At 54.5% G+C, this 20,586-nt stretch overlaps 11 protein-coding genes across 11 annotated transcripts in view; 6 read left to right on the top strand and 5 right to left on the bottom strand.

Moving 5' to 3' along the window:
- Nucleotides 1-7: 7 nt before the first annotated feature.
- L969DRAFT_44441 (uncharacterized protein) lies at nucleotides 8-1,198 on the bottom strand (the record flags this gene model as incomplete). The annotated part of the gene is made up of 2 exons (XM_014715411.1): nucleotides 8-175; nucleotides 239-1,198. The coding sequence occupies 2 exons, from the start codon at nucleotides 1,196-1,198 to the stop codon at nucleotides 8-10; spliced, it is 1,128 nt and encodes a 375-aa protein (XP_014570897.1).
- An 82-nt stretch (nucleotides 1,199-1,280) lies between these two features.
- L969DRAFT_14477 (uncharacterized protein) lies at nucleotides 1,281-2,624 on the top strand (the record flags this gene model as incomplete). Its single annotated transcript, XM_014714894.1, has 1 exon — nucleotides 1,281-2,624. The coding sequence occupies one exon, from the start codon at nucleotides 1,281-1,283 to the stop codon at nucleotides 2,622-2,624; it is 1,344 nt and encodes a 447-aa protein (XP_014570380.1).
- On the bottom strand, nucleotides 2,584-3,842 carry L969DRAFT_84129 (uncharacterized protein). Its single transcript, XM_014715410.1, has 5 exons — nucleotides 3,543-3,842; nucleotides 3,187-3,484; nucleotides 3,048-3,136; nucleotides 2,846-2,996; nucleotides 2,584-2,795 (listed from the first exon to the last, which is right to left on the bottom strand). Exons 1-5 carry the CDS (start codon nucleotides 3,812-3,814, stop codon nucleotides 2,661-2,663), a joined length of 945 nt encoding a protein of 314 aa, XP_014570896.1. The 5' UTR covers nucleotides 3,815-3,842; the 3' UTR covers nucleotides 2,584-2,660.
- A 91-nt stretch (nucleotides 3,843-3,933) lies between these two features.
- On the top strand, nucleotides 3,934-5,016 carry L969DRAFT_100774 (uncharacterized protein; the record flags this gene model as incomplete). The annotated part of the gene is made up of 6 exons (XM_014715409.1): nucleotides 3,934-4,171; nucleotides 4,224-4,418; nucleotides 4,480-4,636; nucleotides 4,690-4,720; nucleotides 4,771-4,813; nucleotides 4,865-5,016. The coding sequence occupies exons 1-6, from the start codon at nucleotides 4,024-4,026 to the stop codon at nucleotides 5,014-5,016; spliced, it is 726 nt and encodes a 241-aa protein (XP_014570895.1). The 5' UTR covers nucleotides 3,934-4,023.
- A 152-nt stretch (nucleotides 5,017-5,168) lies between these two features.
- Nucleotides 5,169-7,396, top strand: L969DRAFT_91725 (uncharacterized protein; the record flags this gene model as incomplete). The annotated part of the gene is made up of 9 exons (XM_014715408.1): nucleotides 5,169-5,335; nucleotides 5,392-5,473; nucleotides 5,534-5,639; nucleotides 5,690-6,158; nucleotides 6,212-6,347; nucleotides 6,400-6,503; nucleotides 6,560-6,685; nucleotides 6,739-6,879; nucleotides 6,937-7,396. The coding sequence occupies 9 exons, from the start codon at nucleotides 5,169-5,171 to the stop codon at nucleotides 7,394-7,396; spliced, it is 1,791 nt and encodes a 596-aa protein (XP_014570894.1).
- A 106-nt stretch (nucleotides 7,397-7,502) lies between these two features.
- On the bottom strand, nucleotides 7,503-10,643 carry L969DRAFT_43529 (uncharacterized protein; the record flags this gene model as incomplete). The annotated part of the gene is made up of 8 exons (XM_014715407.1): nucleotides 7,503-8,349; nucleotides 8,399-8,571; nucleotides 8,618-8,789; nucleotides 8,840-8,954; nucleotides 9,002-9,184; nucleotides 9,238-10,193; nucleotides 10,247-10,410; nucleotides 10,467-10,643. The coding sequence occupies 8 exons, from the start codon at nucleotides 10,641-10,643 to the stop codon at nucleotides 7,503-7,505; spliced, it is 2,787 nt and encodes a 928-aa protein (XP_014570893.1).
- Nucleotides 10,644-10,753: 110 nt separating this feature from the next.
- Nucleotides 10,754-12,405, top strand: L969DRAFT_56684 (glycoside hydrolase family 26 protein; the record flags this gene model as incomplete). The annotated part of the gene is made up of 3 exons (XM_014715406.1): nucleotides 10,754-10,991; nucleotides 11,217-11,575; nucleotides 11,633-12,405. The coding sequence occupies 3 exons, from the start codon at nucleotides 10,754-10,756 to the stop codon at nucleotides 12,341-12,343; spliced, it is 1,308 nt and encodes a 435-aa protein (XP_014570892.1). The 3' UTR covers nucleotides 12,344-12,405.
- Nucleotides 12,406-12,463: 58 nt separating this feature from the next.
- On the bottom strand, nucleotides 12,464-16,055 carry L969DRAFT_91722 (uncharacterized protein; the record flags this gene model as incomplete). The annotated part of the gene is made up of 11 exons (XM_014715404.1): nucleotides 12,464-12,481; nucleotides 12,534-13,897; nucleotides 13,949-14,609; nucleotides 14,660-14,922; nucleotides 14,979-15,105; nucleotides 15,161-15,274; nucleotides 15,333-15,456; nucleotides 15,519-15,605; nucleotides 15,677-15,781; nucleotides 15,846-15,904; nucleotides 16,035-16,055. The coding sequence occupies 11 exons, from the start codon at nucleotides 16,053-16,055 to the stop codon at nucleotides 12,464-12,466; spliced, it is 2,943 nt and encodes a 980-aa protein (XP_014570890.1).
- A 62-nt stretch (nucleotides 16,056-16,117) lies between these two features.
- Nucleotides 16,118-16,772, top strand: L969DRAFT_91721 (uncharacterized protein; the record flags this gene model as incomplete). The annotated part of the gene is made up of 3 exons (XM_014715403.1): nucleotides 16,118-16,398; nucleotides 16,453-16,543; nucleotides 16,593-16,772. The coding sequence occupies 3 exons, from the start codon at nucleotides 16,118-16,120 to the stop codon at nucleotides 16,770-16,772; spliced, it is 552 nt and encodes a 183-aa protein (XP_014570889.1).
- On the bottom strand, nucleotides 16,605-19,260 carry L969DRAFT_139832 (uncharacterized protein). The gene is made up of 7 exons (XM_014715402.1): nucleotides 18,880-19,260; nucleotides 18,459-18,814; nucleotides 18,315-18,405; nucleotides 18,202-18,266; nucleotides 18,080-18,149; nucleotides 17,903-18,031; nucleotides 16,605-17,851 (listed from the first exon to the last, which is right to left on the bottom strand). Exons 1-7 carry the CDS (start codon nucleotides 18,883-18,885, stop codon nucleotides 16,808-16,810), a joined length of 1,761 nt encoding a protein of 586 aa, XP_014570888.1. The 5' UTR covers nucleotides 18,886-19,260; the 3' UTR covers nucleotides 16,605-16,807.
- A 1,202-nt stretch (nucleotides 19,261-20,462) lies between these two features.
- The window catches only part of L969DRAFT_139839 (uncharacterized protein), an 846-nt gene continuing 722 nt past the window's right edge, over nucleotides 20,463-20,586 (top strand). The window contains exon 1 of the mRNA XM_014715401.1: nucleotides 20,463-20,586. This exon is cut by the window's right edge and continues 2 nt beyond it. The gene's annotated coding sequence lies outside the window, so the exon portion shown is untranslated.

The raw sequence follows: 20,586 nt of genomic DNA, 5'->3' as shown, positions 1-20,586 counted from the left end.
CGATTCTCTAATGCTGACGGGCGGGCATCGGTGCCTTCCTCAAGTTTGAGACGGCGCGCTGGCTGGGTGCGAGCTCATGCGTCTCGCAAGCCTGTCTGTTGAGGGCTGATCGCAGCGACAGGCCGGAGGGCTGAGCTCGTGTTCTTGCTACCTCGAGTTGGAATTGCCAGCCCGACTGCGCCATGGAACACGCTCATCTTTGCTCTGGCTTTGCTTGTGGCTTCGCCGCTATCGATACCGGCGTGGTGTTTGCTAGTGCTGCCTCGACCATATCATCAGGCTGATCTCCTTTGAGATGCGCGAGGATAATTCTAGCCTCATTGAACATGGCTGTCTTTGCAGGCTCGCGTATGCCCGCTGCTCGATGACTTGTGCTGACGGCCACGTAGACATAGCAGAGACTGCCGTCGTCAAATTGCAGCGAAAAAGGCTGCAGGCCTGTCAGGGCAGGTCGAGCGGTCTGGTCGGGCCATTGTGACCAGCCTTTCCATGCCTTGGCTGCGGCGATACGCTGTGGGGCACCTATATTGAGTCCCTTGAAGAAGATGGCAGCAATGCCGACACCAACAAAGAAGAGCAGCTTAGGGCGATAAGTAGCCAGCTTTTGAAGCAGGACCGGCACGCCTTCAGAGAATTCGCTTGTCGCGACATCATCCATACCCGGCGAGGGCCGTGGGCAGAGATCAGTGATGCCGTAGCCATACTCTGTAGGCAGATCGACGCTCTCGCTCGGTACAAGGAGCCGTTCCGTCAGACCGGAGAAATGCAGGCAGTTGTAGAAGGAGTTGCGTGCAGTGTTGCCGTAGTGGAAGCCTACGAGTGAAGAGATCCGACCGGGATTAATGCCGCAGAAGCAGAGCTGAATGCCCGGAGCAAGACGGTCCGGAACAGGCTCGAGCAACGCGATCTCTTCGAGCTCTTTCGCGCTTCTTCGCCTCTTTCCCGGTGAAGGTCGCGGGCTTGCTACCTCTGCAAGCTTTGTTGGAACGAATGCGGGACTCTGTGATGCTTTGAGGTCGACGGAAGCTTGTTCGTCTGTCGCAGGGAGAAGGAGACTGTCTGTCGGTTCGAGCTTTGTCTTGAGTCGGCGAGGCGACTGTCGTGTGCCTTGGCCAAGTGTATATCGACTCAGATGGGCAGCGAAGGCCCCGCTTGGCTCAACAGCATCTGTCTCCAGCTTGACCGCCCTCGACGGCATCGAAACGGGGGTCGTCGATCATTGCGACGCAGACGACGACGCGATAATCGATAGAGGTGGCAAATCGCAAGTGCCGCTCAGCATGTCGGCAGTACGGCCATACGCTCGGCGCACAGCTGGACTTGCGCCGCGCGAGGTGCGCCTGTCTAGAGCGTATGCGACTCGCGAAGATCGCAGGCCAGACGGGCAAGACAAATCGACGACAGGACGAGCCTCAGATGCACTCTTTCGGTTAGCGGAGGAAGAGGAACGGCAAGCAGCTTCGGATCCTTCGCAGAACTCGGCAGCAGCTCGATTGCACACGCTCGTAGCCAATGCTAGCGAGAAACCATGGACGGGCGACGAGTCAACGCGAGATGCTGTCTTGCGCATGCTCATCGACAAATATCCACCCTTGCGAGACAAGGATCACAAGAAAGAAGTGCAACAGCCTACGCCTCGCGTGCTAGACGAAGATCTTGAGGAGGGTCGTCTCATACGGACATCGAGCACAGTCGAGCCGGCGGAACCTGTGAAACCCAAGAACCCATGGGATTACGAGTTCAAGGCTGCTTCATCTTGGCAAGAAGCGCCCGTGCGACCGATCCACAAGACGATCATACCTCCAAAGGCCGAGCGATCCCGATCCGCACGTTTCACTCGCTTGAAAGATGCCGTCGCGGATTACTCACTTGGCGAGTACGCGACTGCGAAGGCGAAAGCTGCCGCTGCGCCTGTCAATAGAACGAGCGGCTCTGTCATTCCTATCGATCCCAAAGCGTTCACCAATTTCATAGAAGAGAAGATAAGCACAGGCCGAAGGGATGGGCTGTTCAAAGCGAACAAGTACAGAGGCAAGCCACTGCAGCAAGACATTAACCAGTCGAATCCGTTTATCGACAACACAGACTTTCTCATGAACCGCATCATGCAGAGACAGAGCGCCGCGCCGCCCTTTGTGACGCTACAGCAAGAGCTAGAAGGCGAGCTGCAAGCTTTTCGTACTCTGCTGCAGGATAGCTGGACGAGGCGTGCTTTGCGTATGCTGTCACTCTTGCCTCTACAAGCACTCGACTTTGACCGTATAGGCGACTTTAGAGATACAGACTGGGAAGCACGTGAGAGAGCTTACCATGATGCGTCCATCACGCAGATCAATTCCATCCTGAGGCGGTACAACGCTCTTGCGCCTTTCAGTGCTCGTCGCCCTCTTGTCATGCTCAAGTATGAGCTTGCGGCGTGCTTCACAAAGACGGCGCCGCTCATACGTGCAGAGCTAGAGCGCAGGAAGCGTGATGGTATGGGCACATTCGTACCTCGCTCGCCCGATGAGATCTCGTCCGGCTCGCGCAACGATTTAGAAGAGAAGAAGGCAGAAGTCGAATCGCTCTGGCGAGCGTTCACTCGGTCTTTACGTGAGCTGGTCTCGCGTCAACCTACCACCTAAGTTGCAAAAGTTGTACAACATTACACTTGAGAACATCTAGCTGAGTTTGGCATCCTTGATGCGGTATGCACCATAGTCTTTGTCCGGCTCGTAGGTCTCCCATCTGTTCTGCGGGAACACATGTCGATTGCGATTGTACCAAGCTCGCTCGACGACCTTGCCTGCGTGAGTCTAACGATCCTGTCAGTCTCGTAGTCCGCGCTTGAGCGGCAAGGACTCACTTCTTCCTTTTCAATCGTCGCATCCGCCACCAGGCGAACGTCGTCATGCACATCAAAGGAGAAGAGTGGGCCCGATTTCCCTCGGGCTTTGTTCATGATGAAGTCGTAGAAGCGGTAGTGATGTGGTATGATGAGGTCTTCCTTGATGTACCTGCTCGTGATGGGTAAGCGACACATGTAAATCCTCAGGCGCGACACTGACATGAGATTGTCGACGCTAGTGGCTCTCAGCTCGGGCACTTGCTTGCGGCATTCAGCAAGAAATTGTGCAATCGTGTCTCCTTTCTTCATCTGCTCTTGTGAACATCAGCATCTACGAATGACAGCGTTAGGTTGCTCACGGTGACATCCTTGCGATGGCCACTGCCGTCCCAATAGCTGTAGATGATGACAATCTCTTCCTCTTTGACCATCTCTTGCTTCCTGAGCCACTCTTGACGGAGCTCCTCGCGCACTTTCCGCTCCGCTTCCTCGCGTACTCTGTCCGGCAGGAAGGAAGTGTCCACCGTCGGGTTCTTTCCCAGCTTTGGCTTCTTCGCCACTGGCTCATCTTGCTCTGCTTCGTCCTCTGCGGCAAAGGAGAGTGTAGCAGCCGCCTTCTTATCCTTCTTCTTCTTCTTCCGCCTCAGGTCTTCGATTCTGTGGTGCGTGCAAGATCAAGTCAGCAACATACTTACTTGGGCCTACAGGAACTGACTGCAAGTCGGACGTCTTTGCCGCCTCTCGCATCTTCTGCTCCTCCAGCTCCTGCCGCTTGAGCTGAAAGTCGGACAGCCGTTGCAAGCCAACAGTGGACATCTTGAGCGAGTCCTCCATGCTGTCGGTCTTGCCAACGAAGCGAGTCGCATCGAGATGATCCTTATTGGCTTCCCTTGCGAGCGCATCTTTCTGACGTTGGATGTCCTCTAGCAGACGCTCGCGCTGCTTCTCGAGCTTGCCAAGAGCGCGAGACTCTTGCAGGGACGACATGGCGACGTCGCAGAAGGATCAGTCGACGGCCGGCAATTGCTTGCAACGGGGGCAGTTTTACCAGACCTCGCGGAAACGCGTCCATTGTTTAAATTGAACATTTCGACAGTTTCGAACAGTCGTCACACAGACCCCCTCCGTCTCCTTGCGACGATGCTATGCTGCACCATGGTGTCCTCTACACCCCGTAAAGGCCCAGTTTGGAGAACATGCTCGCTCGAAGTGTCGCTCTTGCATGCTTTTGCGCTTCTGCGGCCGCCGTTGAACAGATCGCCACACAGCCTCTTTCTGGGCGCGATGTGCTCCAAACATCAGATGCATCGCCTGACATCGGTGGCTATATTAACCCTTTCCAAGGCAGGTTACCGCGCCTCTCGATATCTCGCAGCCACTAATCAGCAAGCCTTAGGCAAGGGCAGCTTCATTGCTTACTTTCCCGATACGAAGCCGCTCGGTGAACCCATCAATATCATCATCAGCTCGGATTCCAGTCCCGGTATCTTGACCAACGACGGCCTCGAACGTTACTTTGCAAAACTCAACTTCTCGGGCGAATGCCTTGGAAAGCATCTCGGCAACGATCTTATCGCTGACTTGGGCGACGGTGAGCTCCTCATTCAATGAGCATGAGTTGCAGTAGTGGAGTGGCCGACATGACAACGCAGGACGAGGACCTCGCTCGCAGGATGGCATCTTGAGATACAATTTCGGTGACCCTGCTTTCGGAACTTGTCAAGAGACTGTCAACGGAGGTAATCATCTCCGTTGGTGGAATCAGACCCAGCCAGATGGCAAGCCAGGCGCTATCTACATTGCAGCCAGGCAGGCTGTTCATAATTCAGCTTTGGCGAGGCCTGACTTCATCGCACGGACAGTGTCGAAGAAGATCTTGCTCACGAACATACTGCAAGTCCGCAGACTGTCTCTGGCGATCTTTCGCTGATGTCACAGGGCAGATCTCGCCGAATGGCTATAATCTTGGCCGAGACTATATCGTCGGTAAGTAGACTCAGACGCTTCTATCTCTGGCTTGTTGATCAACCTGCACAGGTAACGCAACGAAATTGCACGAGGGAAGGCACAAAACGACAGCTAGATCGCTCGAGGGACTTTTGCCCATTGGCAAAAAGGAAATCAATCACGATATTGCCATCGACGGCAAAATCGCTTTGCTGACTGTGCACAGAATATCAAGCACCTAGTAGCGCCTTCAGTAGCGGTCTCTTGTATTCAATGGACCTATTCGCGGCAATAATAAATCATCTAATAATCATTCTTGTTCGCAATATTCGCGAGTCGCGTTGGCGCGTGGAGCACATCGCTCAGAGCAGCTCGCTCACCCTGCCCGGTAGCCATGTCATCTGCGCCGACCCAGTTCGACGATATCTACTACCAGCCGAGCTCGCTCAAGGGCCGGCTTCGTCTAGCCGGCTCAGGCATCGGCTGGAAAGCGAGCAAAGACGGTCAGGACAAGCTCGTCACGCTCCAAGCGAGCGAGATCAAATGGACCGAATGGCTAAGGCGAGCGACGTCCGTCTTGCCCGCTGTCCTTGTTGCTGACAGGGTCACATCGGCAGGCACGCGAGAGGCTACGCACTCCGGATTGGACAGGTCAAATCTGAGCAGCCCAAGATGGTCTTTCAAGGCTTTGCAAAGGAGGTCAGACTAGCTTTGGATATCGCACCGTCGCCGATCTGATCTGTCATCACTGCCTCACAGGACTTTGAGCGACTAAAGAATACGATCATGCAGCACTACAGCCTCACACTCGAACCGAGGGATCTATCCGTTCGTGGCTGGAACTGGGGTCGGGCGGACGTACAGAGTGAGTCGCCACAGGACAGACCCGCCTGCAAGTCTTACTCGTGTCTTCAGGCAACGAATTGGCCTTCATCGTCGCGGGAAAGCCGGCATTCGCGGTGCCTCTCTCGACGGTATCGAACAGCTCCGTGCAAAAGAACGAAGTCACCCTCGAGTTCTCCCGGACACTCGAAGATGAAGACGATCCCAACAAGGTCAAGATGGATGATCCCAAAGAAGCCTCAAAGGAAGCAAAGAGGCGGCGTCGCGCTTTACCGGACGAGATGGTTGAGATGCGCCTGTATATTCCAGGATCGGCAAAGTCTGCTGCGCGCAAAGCGAAGAAGGACAAGCAGGCCGAGACGGGGGAGAACGGTGCGGAAGAGGAGGAGGAAGAGGAGGATGAAGAGGAAGATGAGGACTTGGAAGATGAGCTTGCTGCAGCACAAGCTTTCCATGACCTCATCAAAGACAAGGCCGATATCGGCCAAGTCGTTGGCGATGGCCTGCTCACCTTTCCAGAAATCCTATGTACCACACCAAGGCACGCTGAGGGCCCTACGCTGAGCCAAGCATCGCTGATCTGCAGTCACGCAGAGGTAAATTCGATATCGACCTTTATGGCTCGTTCTTGCGGCTTCGAGGCAAGACCTACGATTACAAATTGCCTTACGAGTCTATTGCTCGCATCTTTCTGTTGCCTCGGCCGGATGAGATCCATGTCCAGCTAGTCGTGGGTGCTCGATTCTTTTGATCTACCGCTGCCTGCTTACCAGCATGTGCAGATCAATGTCGATCCACCTCTGCGGCAGGGCCAGACGAGATACCCATACCTCATCTTCCAATTCTCTCGAGACGAGGAGATGATGGCGGAGATCAAGCTGAGCGAGTCAGTCTGACCGGGGCCGCAAAGCTATCATGCGCTGATATCGGACTGACTTGCAGCGAGGAACTTGCGGCATACAACGGAAAGCTACAAAAGTCATATGAGGCGCCTGCATACGAAGTCGTGTCCAACATCATCCATGGCTTGGCGAATAAGAAAGTCATCAGGCCAGGTGGCTTCCAAAGGTTTGTCGCCCTTTTGGTCGTCGCTGACCGTCGCTGATCCTATGTCGAAACAGCCACGAAGGTCACAATGGCGTCAAGTGCAATGTCAAGGCAGACGAAGGCTATATCTACTTTCTCGAGCGCAGCATGCTCTTCGTTTCCAAGAAGCCCATCTTTATGCCCTATGCCGACACATCGCTCGTTCGATTCGAAAGGTGACGAAGCTGTGCTAGTCCGTTCATATATAGCTGATGACCGTCTGTTTCCTGCAGGGTCGGAGGGGCCATGCTGTCCTCACGGACGTTTGACCTGCGCGTCGCAACTCGTGGCGGCCCAGATCATGTCTTCTCTTCCGTCAGCAAAGAAGAGCTACAAGTCATCGACAGTCATCTCAAAGATAAGGGCGTTAGGGTCAAGAACGAGATTGCCGAGGAGACTTCTGCCACCGTTGCGGCTATGCTTAGCGAAGACGATGATGACGATGACGATATGATCGCAAGCGAAGACGGCGACGGGGTTAAGCGCGCGGCTGGCTCGGGCGACTCAGAGTCTGAGGATGAAGACTTCCAAGCAGGCTCTAATTCAGATGACGATCTGCCCGAGGAGTATGACGAGAACTACACAAGTCCAGATTCGGACGCGATGCAAGAAGACAAGCCAACGAAGAAGAAGAAAAAGTCTTCCGATGAGCCGCCCAAGAAGAAGGCAAAGAAGAGCTCGAGCTCCCCTTAGACTCAAATCTGTAGTCTGGCGTGTTGCATTTCTATTTCGTCTAGCTTGCTCAATTACAAAACATATCGTCGCATGCACAGTGTCCATCGAGCATAGCCGCCAGCAGCTAGAAATTGCCATGCGGAGGGTATTGATATTGGTCGTAAGGCTGCTGCTGCCTAGGCATATACCGTGGCATTTGAGGAGATGACCTCATTTGAGGACTCGCACCCGTCGCACCCGGCGGTAGGCCGCCACCTCGTCGAGGCACGTCGTAGCTAGACCGTGGTGATCCAGGGACGGAGCCCGGTTGTGAGATTGGCGTCTGGTAGTAGCCATGTGGTAGTCGTTGCCCATATGGACCCATGTTGCCCATGTCGAGCGACTCGACAGAAGGGTTGAAGCTATGGTCGTAGGCCTCTTTGTAAGAAGCGGCATCGTCTCGGCCATAGGCATACTCTCGCGGATCAACGACAGAATCGGCATAATTGAGCAGCTTGTCTTGTGAACCGTTTGTCCGACCCATCGGTCGGGACTGGCCCATGAGCGCATTGAAGTCTGATGCACGCCGAACACCGAGGGGAACGCCGACTGCAGAGACGTTCTCGAGCTGCTTCTCGTCAACGCCCTCTGCCTTGAGGTGCGTTTGATTCTGGCCGCCCGTGACTTCGTCCCAAAGTCCCATCTTCCTTCTGTCGATGACGGGATAGAAAAGCTCAATATGCAACGAAGGGTGTCCGAACTTCTTGTCGAGCTGACGCTTGCTGACGTTGACGCCAGCGGTACTCTCGATAATCTCTTCCCTATCCGGAATGTACCACCTGAAGCGCTGGTCGAAGTGGCGATTAAGAACGATGCCGAAGATCAGCAAAAAGGCGAGAGCAGGTACGCAGGTCGTGCAGTAGATCCAGCCTCGTTGTAGACCGATCGTAAGCGTCATGATTGCTTGCATGAAAGCCGTGCAGAAAATGATTCTGTCACAAGAAGTCAGACATATGGAGTGCGGAGCAAAGCAGCCCTGACCTGTTCGACAGTACACGCCACAGTCGACCACCAGATTCGCTTTCCGTTTCACTGACGTAGAGCATCTGATACTTGTAGACGAATGTGCTCAAGAAGAATGAAACGGCAGCGAACAGAGTGACAAGCGGCGCCAAAGGGGCATAGACAAGCGCCACTGCCACCATGAGCAGGTACTGTGCTAGTGTCAGCTCAGGATCCGGAGAAGGGCGGAAAGCTCACGTCGCCTGTGTAGACTGGCGTATCGAACTCTCTCGGCTTCGTCCAATCTTTGATATCTCGTGGCGTACGGCCAAATAGACGGGTGCGCAGCCAGATCCAACCAATGTTGACGACCTGAGCGAGATCGAAGAAGGCGGCGAATGTTCGCACCGGGAACCATGTCAGCCAGTAGCTGTACTCCTGATCTCAGCAGAGCTCGAGCGCGCTAGAAGTGCGACATACTTTGACTGCGATACGTAGGTATTCTGCACGCGATCCGGCAGCCGACTGAGCTCGCCCAAAATAGCGCGCAGACCACCCGATTTGCCGACTTCGATGACGACCTCCGTGATGAAGGCTGCGCAAGGGTCAGACACGGGCTGGTCGCGCAAAAGAGAAACGCACTGAAAGCTACGCCGATCAAGGAGAAGATGATAACGTTGGTTGCAAAAGTGAAGCCGAAGTACCAGCCAAGCACATCGCGATCGAGCTGTGTATGCGTTAGAGCCCCTTGCTTGCGCGCAAAGACGCGGATGATCGATGGCAGGAATGCTTGGAGTAGCAGTGACAGTACAGGTGGCAAGATACCTGCAGTCCCATTCTCGTCAGACGAGGTCATGTCTTGCGATAGCTAGACTGACCTGTGACGGCAGCGAACGAAGCGGGCGAGGATGTTGACCAACGCTCGAGAAAATTGACGTATTGCGCGACAGATGTCAAGTTGGCCAGGAAGGAGACAGCCACCAAAGGAATCGTGTAGACGACCATGACAAGTGCTAGGCCAAGACCGATCCAGAACTTCGCAAAGCCGCGATTGGCGTTACCCTTGACGACATTCTCCCAGATGATATCTTCCGGCAAAGGTGCCAATTCGATCTCAGCACCTTGTGCCTTGTGTCCTTCGAGTCGTTCGGCTACAATGTGAGCATACGGCGGCGATTGAAAGCTCGCAAAGCCATAGTTTTCTGCTTTCTTGGTTCGGATATTGGCGCGCTCGAGCTCTATCTTCTGCTTGTACATCTCGACCTTTTGCAGCAAGAATTCGAAAGTATCGACGGTGTTGCCGCCCATGCCGAGCCGGGAGCCAACCTTTGTGCGAGGCCGCTGAGCCGGTACTTTGGGAAAGTTTTTACTGTAGCGTGCAAAAGCTTCTTCGAGCGCTTTGACGGCATTGTTGTGTCGCCTGATCAATTCTGGCAAATGGCCGACCCTGCGGCCGATCGCAATGTCCGTCGTGGGATACTCTATGTTGCACCTTTCGGTGATGATGTCGCGCACGCCGGCATCGCTTTGAAGTTTCTTGGGTATCTGTGTGATCATGACGCTGCGAGAATTCACGCTGTGCTGGTACTCTTCGCCTCGAAAGTACTCCCATCTGAGCTCGCACATGGCAGCGAAGTTCCTCCAGAGGAAAAAGGCGACGATCAAGGTGATCAAGTAGAGCACGGCAACGTGTGTATAGAGAATGTTGCCTTTGACATTTGTGATTGCGATCGATGAGAGCGGATTGCGTGAGTCGGATTCAACATTCTTGAGGTTGTAGACGAGATTGACGGGGATGAGGACACCGCAAGAGAGCAGCGCTACGATGCCAAACCTGCCCCCGACAGTCAGCACACGAGACGCAAAGTGGATTCAGACTGAACGAACATCCACCGGCACATCCTCAAGAAGCGCAAGAAGCAGACCGAATCGAGGCCGACGATGACAAGCATCTCCTTCTCGTGAACAGACACGAGCGGTTTCAGCCATCCGAAAGCGGTCGGTTGTATCTTTGGCGGGCGTTTGGGCGACGCTGGATCTATGAATTTGTACTGCGCAGACACGATCAGCAAGTGTCTCGAGCACGATCGACTGGAAGTAGGCTGACTCTAGGTGCGTAGATGACAGAATTGTTGGTACGCAGCAACATGAAGCCGACGAGGCATGCCAAGCTGAGGGCAAGGAAAAGCCCCAACTGGATGCCCACTGCCTTTGGCGCAACAGCAGTGAGCTTGGATTCGTAGTCTCCAAGCACGGCATTGACAGCGTCGTTGCCTGTCGCCATCGTGGGCTATCAAGTCTGCTCGGGATCACCTGTTGGTCTATCCCTCGACTCGGCTTAGTCGGGTTGCCGATCACAGCTTGACGGCAAGCAAGCTTCGAAACGGCTTCGGAATGCCTTGGCGAACGTCCGTGCCCGCAAGGTCCGAGCTGGCAGCTTGGGCAGGAGAAGCGGCCAAAGAGAGATTGCGCAGGCACGCGAGCAGTCGTAACACAAAAGCGGAAGTCTTTGCTCTTCCTGTCGAGTTCCGTGTCTCTATCTTTGCGGATGCGTCTGCACTCTGTATCTCTTTTGCGAGTACCAGACAGCGAAGAGATTGCTGTCTGACCTCGCAGAACCCCAAAATTGTTCGTTCGCCTTTCAGACACGTCGCGGTCTGCGCTGTGTCACGTCACCGCCAGCTGCCACGCTGTTTCGATCACCGCACGCAGCGCAAATTGACGAGTGGCAAATTTGCGCGTCAGCTGAGCCCAGTCAGTCATTCTCTTGGCGGGCGAATGCAGTTATGGCCGGTTCGGCTGTGTCGACCGACAAGCATGCAATTGCTCGCGCTATCGGTCGTGACTTGCATTGCAGGTTGCCGAGCCGCAAGCAATCAGCTCTTCGGTCTGTCAAATGCAAGCGATGCGATGACCATCAACGGTGTCCATATCGGCTTTCTGCCCGATTGGACTCGAGAGAACCCTCGTGCGCTGAACCAGCAGCTCGGCAAACCTATGCAGATCATCGGTGACTACTTGTATGTCGCTCAAGGCGATGCCTCTTACAGCCAAGCGCAATATCACTACAGCGCGATCGTACCCTACGCTGCCTCTTCTGTCTATGCTCCTGCCATTCTGCCCGGATTTGCATTCAATTCGAGCACGGGATGGACGCAAGACCTCTCGGATGGCTTGGCCTCCATGGCAGCCCGCTTCAATGCAAAAGGACAGACTGTGTGGATACGATTCGCTTATGAGATGAACGGCTACTGGATGCAATACGGTCTACAGCCGGCTGCCTTTGTAGCAGCTTGGCGCAATGTGCACGACACCATACGAGCCAATCCGTCTTGCAACAACACTTTCCTCCTCTGGTCACCCAATGTCTACACATCAGATCCTGACGATCTGCAAGGCTACACTCAGTATTATCCTGGAGACGACTACGTCGACATTGCAGGCATATCATACTATGCAGTCTCACGAGATCGCGTTGCAAATGACGTGCCGGACGATACTGCCTTTGTCGACGGTTTCGCTTCCTTTTACAAGCTCTATGGCGCAATCCATCCTATCGTCATTTCCGAAACATCAGCACCATTCAACTACTTGCTTCCCGCAGACTTCGATAGCTCCGGCCCAGACACAGACATCTCTGGTCCTCTCCCGAATACGACGACGCTTACAGCCGAGCCGAACAGCGCGAGCGAGCTCGATATGAAGATGGCTTGGTTTGAACAAATGACAGCTCCCGCTGTCGTCCGCAAGTACCCAAACCTGACCGCAATCAGCTGGTTCAATTATTTCAAGGAGAGCACGAACAACACCCTTGCAGACTTTAGAGCCGTCGGTCAGCCCGACGTGACGACCTTCTTTAGACAGTACATTGGCAATTCGACTGCATTCGCAAATGGTTACACTGGTTCTGCCGATACACTCGCCCACCACGCACGCACGCTAATAGCACTTCTTCCTGTCGTTGTCACCATTCTCAGTATCTAATGTCATTGCAAGTCTAGCAACACGAATGACCGCGTGTGAACACGACATGCAGAGCACAAGCCGGGTATCTATTGTGACATGAGGGACTGCTTAATGCTACAGGAGAAACGAATGAAAAGTCTAGCCTGAGCACATGACCTGCCCGCAGTAGGTTAGCTGAACGTTCACAATGATGTGTTGTGGGACGTACGCAGGCTTCCTTGTTCTCCAGCGAACAGAGAAGCTTAGCTTGCTCGAGCTCTTTGAGCTCGCGCCGCTTGACAGCTTCTTCGTAGGTCAGCTCGCCTTCCTCCGTGGGCTGAGCATCGACCGGCTTCACGGCAGCCTCCTCCTTCACTTCAGCCTTGATATCGGGCTTGATGTAGGTCTCCGTTGGGTTCTTGTCAACGCCGGCGCCGACTAGGCTCACTGCCATCTTGCCGACCCCGTTTGTCACCGCTGCAACGGTAGGCGCGTTGGTGACCGTAGCCAGTGGCTTCTTGCCCGCTGCGCTCTTCTTATTTGTCGCCTTGACCTCGTCTTGCAGAGCTTGGCTGACCGTAAACTGAATAGCAGAGGCGGCTGCCTTTGTGCGAAGGTAGTACATGCCCGTCTTGAGTCCTTTCTTCCAGCCATAGAAGTTCATGCTTGTCAGCTGTGCAAATGTTGGGCTCTGCAGATGGATGTTGAGCGATTGCGACTGATCGATGTATGCGCCTCGATCAGCCGACATGTCGATAATCGACTTTTGGCTGATTTCCCAGACTGTTCTATAGATTGCCTTGAGATCTTGCGGTATGCCATTGATATTTGCAATCGATCCGTTGTGAGCAATGATGCGATTCTTCAGTTCGTCGTCCCAGAGGCCAAGCTCGACGAGGTCTCGCAGCAGCCAAGGATTGACGATCTGGAATTCGCCAGCTAGCACGCGTCGCGAGTAAATGTTGCTCGTATAGGGCTCGAAGCATTCGTTGAAGCCCAAGATCTGTGACGTGCTTGCAGTCGGCATAGGCGCCATCAGTAGCGAGTTGCGCGTGCCTGTCTTGGCAATCTTCTCGCGAAGCGAGTCCCAGTCCCATAGATCGGTAGGCGTCTTGCCCCACATGTCAAACTGCAGCTCGCCTTTGCTGATTGGTGAGCCTTCGTAGGTCGAGTAGGGTCCATCAACGGCCGCAATATCGGACGAAGCCTCAAGAGAAGCGTGATAGATCGTCTCGAAGATTTGAATATTCAGTTTCTTTGCAGCCGGGCTGTCGAAAGGCAGACGAAGCGCCATGAAGGCGTCAGCCAGGCCTTGCACTCCAATACCGATGGGGCGGTGACGCATGTTGGAGTTGCGAGCCTCAATAACAGGGTAGTAGTTGACATCGATGATGCGGTTAAGGTTGCGCGTCACGACCTTGGTAACATCGTGCAGCTTCTGGAAATCGTAAGTGCCTTTGCCCGTCACAAATGTAGGCAGAGCGATGGAGGCCAAATTGCAGACGGCCACCTCGTCTGGCGCAGAGTACTCGATGATCTCTGTGCACAGATTTGACGATTTGATCGTGCCAAGGTTCTTCTGGTTCGATTTGGCTGCAGGCGGAAGTCAGCTCGCAGGTCACTAGAGGGCAAGCAGAGACTCGCAGTTCGCAGCATCCTTGTAAAGCATAAAGGGATTGCCGGTCTCGACTTGTGATTCGAGGATGGCATACCATAGCTTCTGAGCCTTGATTGTCTTCTTGGCCCGACCTTCTTTTTCGTACTTTTCGAAGAGGGCATCAAACTCCTTGCCGTAAACTTCGGCAAGCCCAGGAGCTTCAGCAGGGCAGAAGAGCGGCCAATCGCCGTTCTGCTCGACGCGGCGCATGAACATGTCTGGAATCCAGAGCGCGTAGAAGAGATCACGCGCGCGGACTTCTTCCTTGCCGTGATTCTTGCGGAGGTCGAGGAAGTCGAACACATCCGCGTGCCATGGCTCGATGTAGATGGCGAACGCACCGGGGCGCTTGTTGCCGCCCTGGTCGACGTAGCGCGCAGTATTGTTGAACACACGCAGCATTGGTACGATGCCATTGGAATATCCGTTCGTGCCAGCAATGTAAGAGCCCGTTGCACGGATGTTGTGGATATTGAGACCGATTCCGCCGGCGGTTTTGCTGATCATCGCGCACGTCTTGAGCGTGTCGTAGATCCCGTCAATCGAGTCGTCCTTCATGCAGACCAGGAAGCACGACGACAGCTGCGGGTGAGGCGTGCCTGCATTGAAAAGCGTTGGCGAAGCGTGCGTAAAGTATCGCTCGGACATCTGCTCGTCATATTAGCACGCCTGTACACGTGTGTGTGGGTCTGACTTGCAAGGTTGTATGATTCGACGACTTTTTCGATATTGCTACCGTGTATGCCGACGGCGACACGCATCAGCATATGCTGAGGACGTTCTGCGACTTTGCCATTGATCCGAAGCAGATAAGATCGCTCGAGCGTCTTGAAGCCAAAGTAGTTGTAGTTGAAGTCGCGATCATAGATGACAGCCGAGTTTAGAACGTCCGCATTCTCCATGACTGCTTTATAGGTCTCATCCGAGATCATGGGCGAAGCCTTGTTGTTCTTCGGGTTCACTTGAGAGTGACAGCCCAAATCAGTGCAAGCCAATTGTGCAGAGGAATTGACGGACCCCATCGATAGAGATCTTCGACGACGCTCGAGAAAGTCTTCTTCGTCTCCTTGTGCAAATTCGAGATGGCGATACGAGCGGCCAGAATAGCATAATCCGGGTGACGCGTGGTCATATATGCGGCGGTCTGAACGTCATTGGCACATATTAGCAGTCGCAAGGATGAGAAACGCGACAGTCACCTCCGCGGCCAGGTTGTCGAGCTCGACAGTTGTGACGCCTTGATAGACGCCCGAGATGACCTTCTTGGTTATTTCGATGGGCTCGACAAAGTTGGTATCGAGGCCATAGCAGAGCTGCATGTGGCGCGTGAGTCACGAGGATCACCTCAATGAAGGATGATGGGGTGCTTGCCTTATTGATACGCGCAGTGATCTTATCAAAAGCGACTTGCTCACGACGACCGTCTCGCTTGAACACGACCATGGACGACATGGCTGCGACTGGCTGCTTAATATCCGAGTGAGGGGAGACGCGACTGGATGGTAATGCGCAAGTCAGTCTCGATCGCGCGTGAGCAATACAGCAGATCTCGCGCACCTCGTCGAGAGCTGTGTGCAAGGTGCAGATGACAAGTCGAGAGAAGCTCGTTGCAGTAAATGAAGAGAGCGCGAAGAGATCCCTGGACTGTCTCAAGACCTTATGGAGCGTCTAGCTGCCAATCGGTAGCCCTGTTTCAGCTTCTGTAGGATGCAGACTACTTATGAGCGCCAGCGTACGTGCTCTGGAAGCTTTCTGCCGCCTTAAGACGCCTCGAAGAACCAAAGATGGCAAGAGGAGACGACTGGCGCAGATTGACGCGTCTGCACACCGATCGCGCCTGTGGGTCAGCGTCGTTGAGAGCGTGTACGTTCAGCTATCGCTCACCTGCTGCACGAAACTTCTCGAAGCGAAAGACGCTGACCGAATCGAGTGAAGCGACTCCTCTAATTAGCGCGTCGACAGTCAGCAAAAACGCGTTCAAATATTCTTACAAAGCAGGATCGACGCGTCCTCCCTTCGCTTGCTGCGACGCCGAGCGGAGCCAATGACGGAGACTCGTCGACTCGCTCTTACCCGACGAGGATATGACCGCATCGCTGCTGGCCTCGTTGAGACCGTCAGGTACGCTCAGCTTGATCGTGCTGCCTTACGGACTGATGCATTCTCGCAGAAATGGAGGTGTCGCTACCGTCTATCCCGACCGAGTGCAGCAGAATCCCGAAGTCGTGGCACATCTGAATCAAGCGCTTATCGATGATATCACCCGGGGCAGTCAGGAGCAGTGGCAACGACTGCTCGCATATCCTTTCGAGACCGCAGAAGCAGCAGAAGCCAACGAGTCGAGGACAATAGCCAACTTGCTCGCCGCTTGGGACCGTCTAGAATCCGAAGCAGAGGCAGAGCGAGCTCTCAACAGACCGCTCCTTAATTCAGTAGCGTAAGTCGAGCAACTTCGCTTTCACCAGGCCGAGCTCAATAGCAGACGCGACAGTCAGAGCACGCAGCCCGAGGCCGCTTTCATGCTCAGCGTCATGCCGGTGCTGCAAGAGGAGCTCGCATTGCTCGCGCAGCAGCGCAAATCGGTACGCTGCAGTACCGAAGCAAAGGCAGCAGATCTGACTCGCTGTGCAGTACGAAGATGAAGCGCTCCTCGAGCGTGATGTCGTGCTAAAGCAAGCAGCAGAGAATGCAGCATTGCGAGACGAGCTCAAGGCAGTCGTTGATAACCTTCACGAGTCAGTGGCGATCATGCGACAGGTCGAGCAAAGCATCACTATCGATGATGATATTCTCAGACCGCCTGTCAATTAAACAACATGTTGCAATTGTTGTACAAGCCAGTATCTTCACACTCGCTCGGAGAATGACGCGCCGAGCTCTCTGAGCATCAAGCTGAACTGAAAGCCGTAGCGACCGCAGGGCAGGCTCTGGAGGATCCGTGCCGAAGCCTCCAGCCCGTCATTGCACGCCGTGGGCTGGGAGATGTCTCCGAACCCGAGCACGCTAAGGGCACCTTCAAAGGCTTTGCCTTCGATCCAATCGACGTAATTCGGCCTCAATCGACTGTTGAGCTTGGTCAGATGAACTTCATAGGCTGGCGCCCGTCCGACGGCTCGTCTAGAATGAGTGATGTAGCGAGCAATGTAGCGAATATAGATGACGACTGCCAGAGTTCCGTAGAGCACAGCGAACGGCACCAGTAAGTCCTTCCGATTCGACTCGTCGGCTTCGTGACACAAAGTCAATAGCTGCGTCGCATGGTACAGCGACAGGCGCGCATTTTGGCCATTCTTTGCATTCGCCCAATCTTGTATGCTGAGGCGGACGGCATCAAATTCACCAGACGCGAATTGCTGCATCGTCGACACCGGTAGATGATTGACGAGGCAGACAAGATTCCAAAGTAGTGCAATGTGCATGTCCGTGCCCATGTCAGAGGCGCGCTGATCGACGAGGATATGCGAGCTATCCTGACAGGGCAGGACATGTCGTTCGACGTACTCGAATGCGTTGTCGAGACGCGCACTGAGTGCATCCGTCGGCTGCTGTGAAGCATCTCCTCCCAAGGCAAGTCGTTCGACGTCAATCCAATGTCGACGTCGCCAAGCAAGCAGGTGTAGAGCAGAGATGAGCAGCATGCGGCCGCACGTCTCGCTCAATACATCTGCCAGCTCTGGTATTGGCGTCATGGGATCAGCTGCCATCTTGGGCAGATAAGGCTCCAGAGTAGCCCTGACAGGCTCTTGTCCGCTGACGAGGAGCGCGTGCCAAGCTTGAGCGGTCGGTGCTTCCCACAGCACTGCCAGATTGGGTACAGGGCACCGAATGACTTCCGTCACGATGACGCTCGGCTCGACGGACCAGAGAACGCTATCGTAAACGTCCGTCATCTGAGGCTCAGCGAGTCAGCACAAGGAATCATGATTGAATGGACCACCTACTACGACTGCCCAGGCCATGCGAGTCCGTTGTTCTTCTTGGATCCACCGTGCCCATTGCTCTTCCACAGATCTATGCGCGCTTCCGATCGTTTCGTCCATGCCGCGATCCCAGCCGTCTCGACGACCATTCTGACTTGCAGTCAGCACGCGATTACAGGAGAGATAGTCAGGACATACAGCATGAGGAATGCCGCGAACGCACATGGCCATCTCGAATGCGGCACGATCGCCACATGCGGGTGCAAGGCTGGAAAGTGTACCTTGAGCCAGAGAGACAGGTGCAAGCGTGTGCGACATACATCAAAAGCAAAAGGAAGACTTGATTGAACCAAAGTTCGTGGTTACTGTTATTCTTGGCTTCGACCTGCAGAAATGTCAGTCAATCTCGACAGTCGACGATCAGAAGACGGACCTGATAATGGCACGTCCGCCGCGCTAAATCAGCCAACGTCAGGGACGCTTCTCGCGAGCCTGCAATCTCGGGCGTGAAGTATGCGCCCACCCTGTGTTGAAGATCAGCTCTGGCTCGAGGAACCTATCGCGCTGAAACACTGACGCAGAAACAGCCAGCAAGAGGGCGGGCTGACAAGTCTGACGATCGAAAGTCGGCACATGAATGAAAGGTACAAACTTGTCGAAGATCCGAAAGTAAGTGTCCACGTAGGCATCTAGTTGGGATCTGACTGGCGGCGCAAGAGCAAGATGAGCAAAAGCCGACTCGGCGTGCATCTTGTCAATCGCGCTATTGATCTCTTGCGTTGCGTGGTGGTAGACAGCAGGTACATTCGCTTGACCAGCACCACTCCGGCTGACAGGCAGCGGCGTGATAGGTCCCGCGCCCGAGATGAGACTGAGCTGGCGGGGCCAAGGACCGATCGCTTGATCTCCTTCCATCTCGGTATTGTCGTCTTCCTTGGGCGCAGACAGAGCGAGTAAGCCTTCTGCAGCCGAAGCCGAGCGAGTGTCGCGTCTCTTACGCACATTGCGAGGCGCCTCGTCGCTTTCTTGACGTCGCTTACCAGCGGCTACGGAAGACGTCGCTACATCCTCCACAGCAGATGATCGATTACTGTCTACTGATGCGTTCTCTGGCTGAGGCTGAAGATCGGCTTGACGGTAGAGATCGTCAAGAAATCGCCAGTGCGCGCCAACCTTGGTCGCTTGACGGTTCGGACCAGCTTCCGAGAACGGATATATCGAGAAGGGTGCTGCGGCCGACATGGCATCCCCGGATCGACCGAGTGCCTGTATGACAGGGTCGATATTGGTGTTCAGAGCATAGCGAGACTGTATTGGCTGATCTAGCTGCGCAACCGCAGCAGAAGAGGACTCGACAGGCACTGATTGCGCAGTAGGAGTATTTGGCTGAGATTGCTGAGCGTGGGTCAAACGATGCAAAGCCCACGGTCTTGCGTAAGTGCAGACATGACCAGGAGGTTTGATGCAGCGATCGCAAGGCTGCTCTCCGTTGCATTTGAGCTTGCTGTACGAGCAATGATCGCAAGCGAGAATTCGGCGTCCTTTGACCTTTCTACTGTCAAATTGACTTAAGTCTGCCGTCGTTCCCTCCTGCAGCGGTAGCAGTGCACGATCGTCAGGATCGATCTTGGCGGCGAGTGCCTCAAAAGCACCGCTGGCTTCGGCCTTGCGAGCGTGATTGTGCTCGTGTCGCTTGAGGATGTCACTGATGACGAGACGCGTCAGTCCGAGTGGCATAGCAGATCATAAGCAGCTCACCGTCGTGCGAAGCCCTTGTTGCAGATCGCACAAACGTGTGGCCTATCGTCTCTATGCTTCGACAAGTTATGTCGGTCAAGATGCTCTTGCCTGCTGATAGCATCAGTGCGCGTCGAGCGGGGCGTACAGTCAGAGCTGACCGCGAGTACTGTTTGTCGCACTCTGCGCAACGAAAGGGACGCTTGAGCTCGGTCCTGAAGAAAGCGCCCGACGAAGCCGCCCTAGCCAGCGTGTCGTCTACAAATGCGTTAGCCTGTTGTGACGAAGTATTTCCTTCCACAGGGATGCTGTTTTGATGTCCGACAGGAAGGGAGGCCATGCCCGGCTCAGCCGGCAAAGTGAGCTGATGATGCTGCGCTGCTAGCGAGTGCACCAGAGGCTGGACGTGATGGCCGCCTGCAGCCATGCTGCCATCCCAAGGGACTTGCTGACGATATAGGTTCGCGTGCGAGCTCTCTGGAGGTGGTGCTCTGCCCGATTGGTCAGCCGAGCGCTCTTCCTGCTGGGCGAGCGCATTAGCGACATATCGCTGAAGCCTGGGGATAGCTTCACGTTTGACATTGACATTGTGGTGGTGCCGAGCCGACCTCTCTCGGGTGGAGTCGCTGCGGCCGATCCGACGAGGTGGCGCGATAAAATACAAATAAATATCAGTTCTATCTTTCGAATACTTACACGCGGGCGACCAGGCGGCCAATCAATTCGGCTAATTTGCACTTCTGACGATGCTGCCGATACAGTCGCTTCATACTCGTGCGAGGATCCGATGATAGAGCCTTAAGGCTAGCTCTGTACGAGTAGTCGAAGATGGGAGTCACTCTGTCGATCGGTGACGCAAGAAACGAGAGAATATTGCCAATGATTGAAAGGAACTGCTGAAGCAGCTGACGGGTATCATCATGAGGCGCATTCACTCGTAGACAGGAGAAGCTGGCTCGACAAGAAGA

This window comes from Mixia osmundae (assembly GCF_000708205.1).
Source record: "Mixia osmundae IAM 14324 unplaced genomic scaffold scaffold_1, whole genome shotgun sequence".
NCBI lineage: Eukaryota > Fungi > Basidiomycota > Mixiomycetes > Mixiales > Mixiaceae > Mixia > Mixia osmundae.
This window is presented reverse-complemented; position numbering and strand designations above follow the sequence as displayed.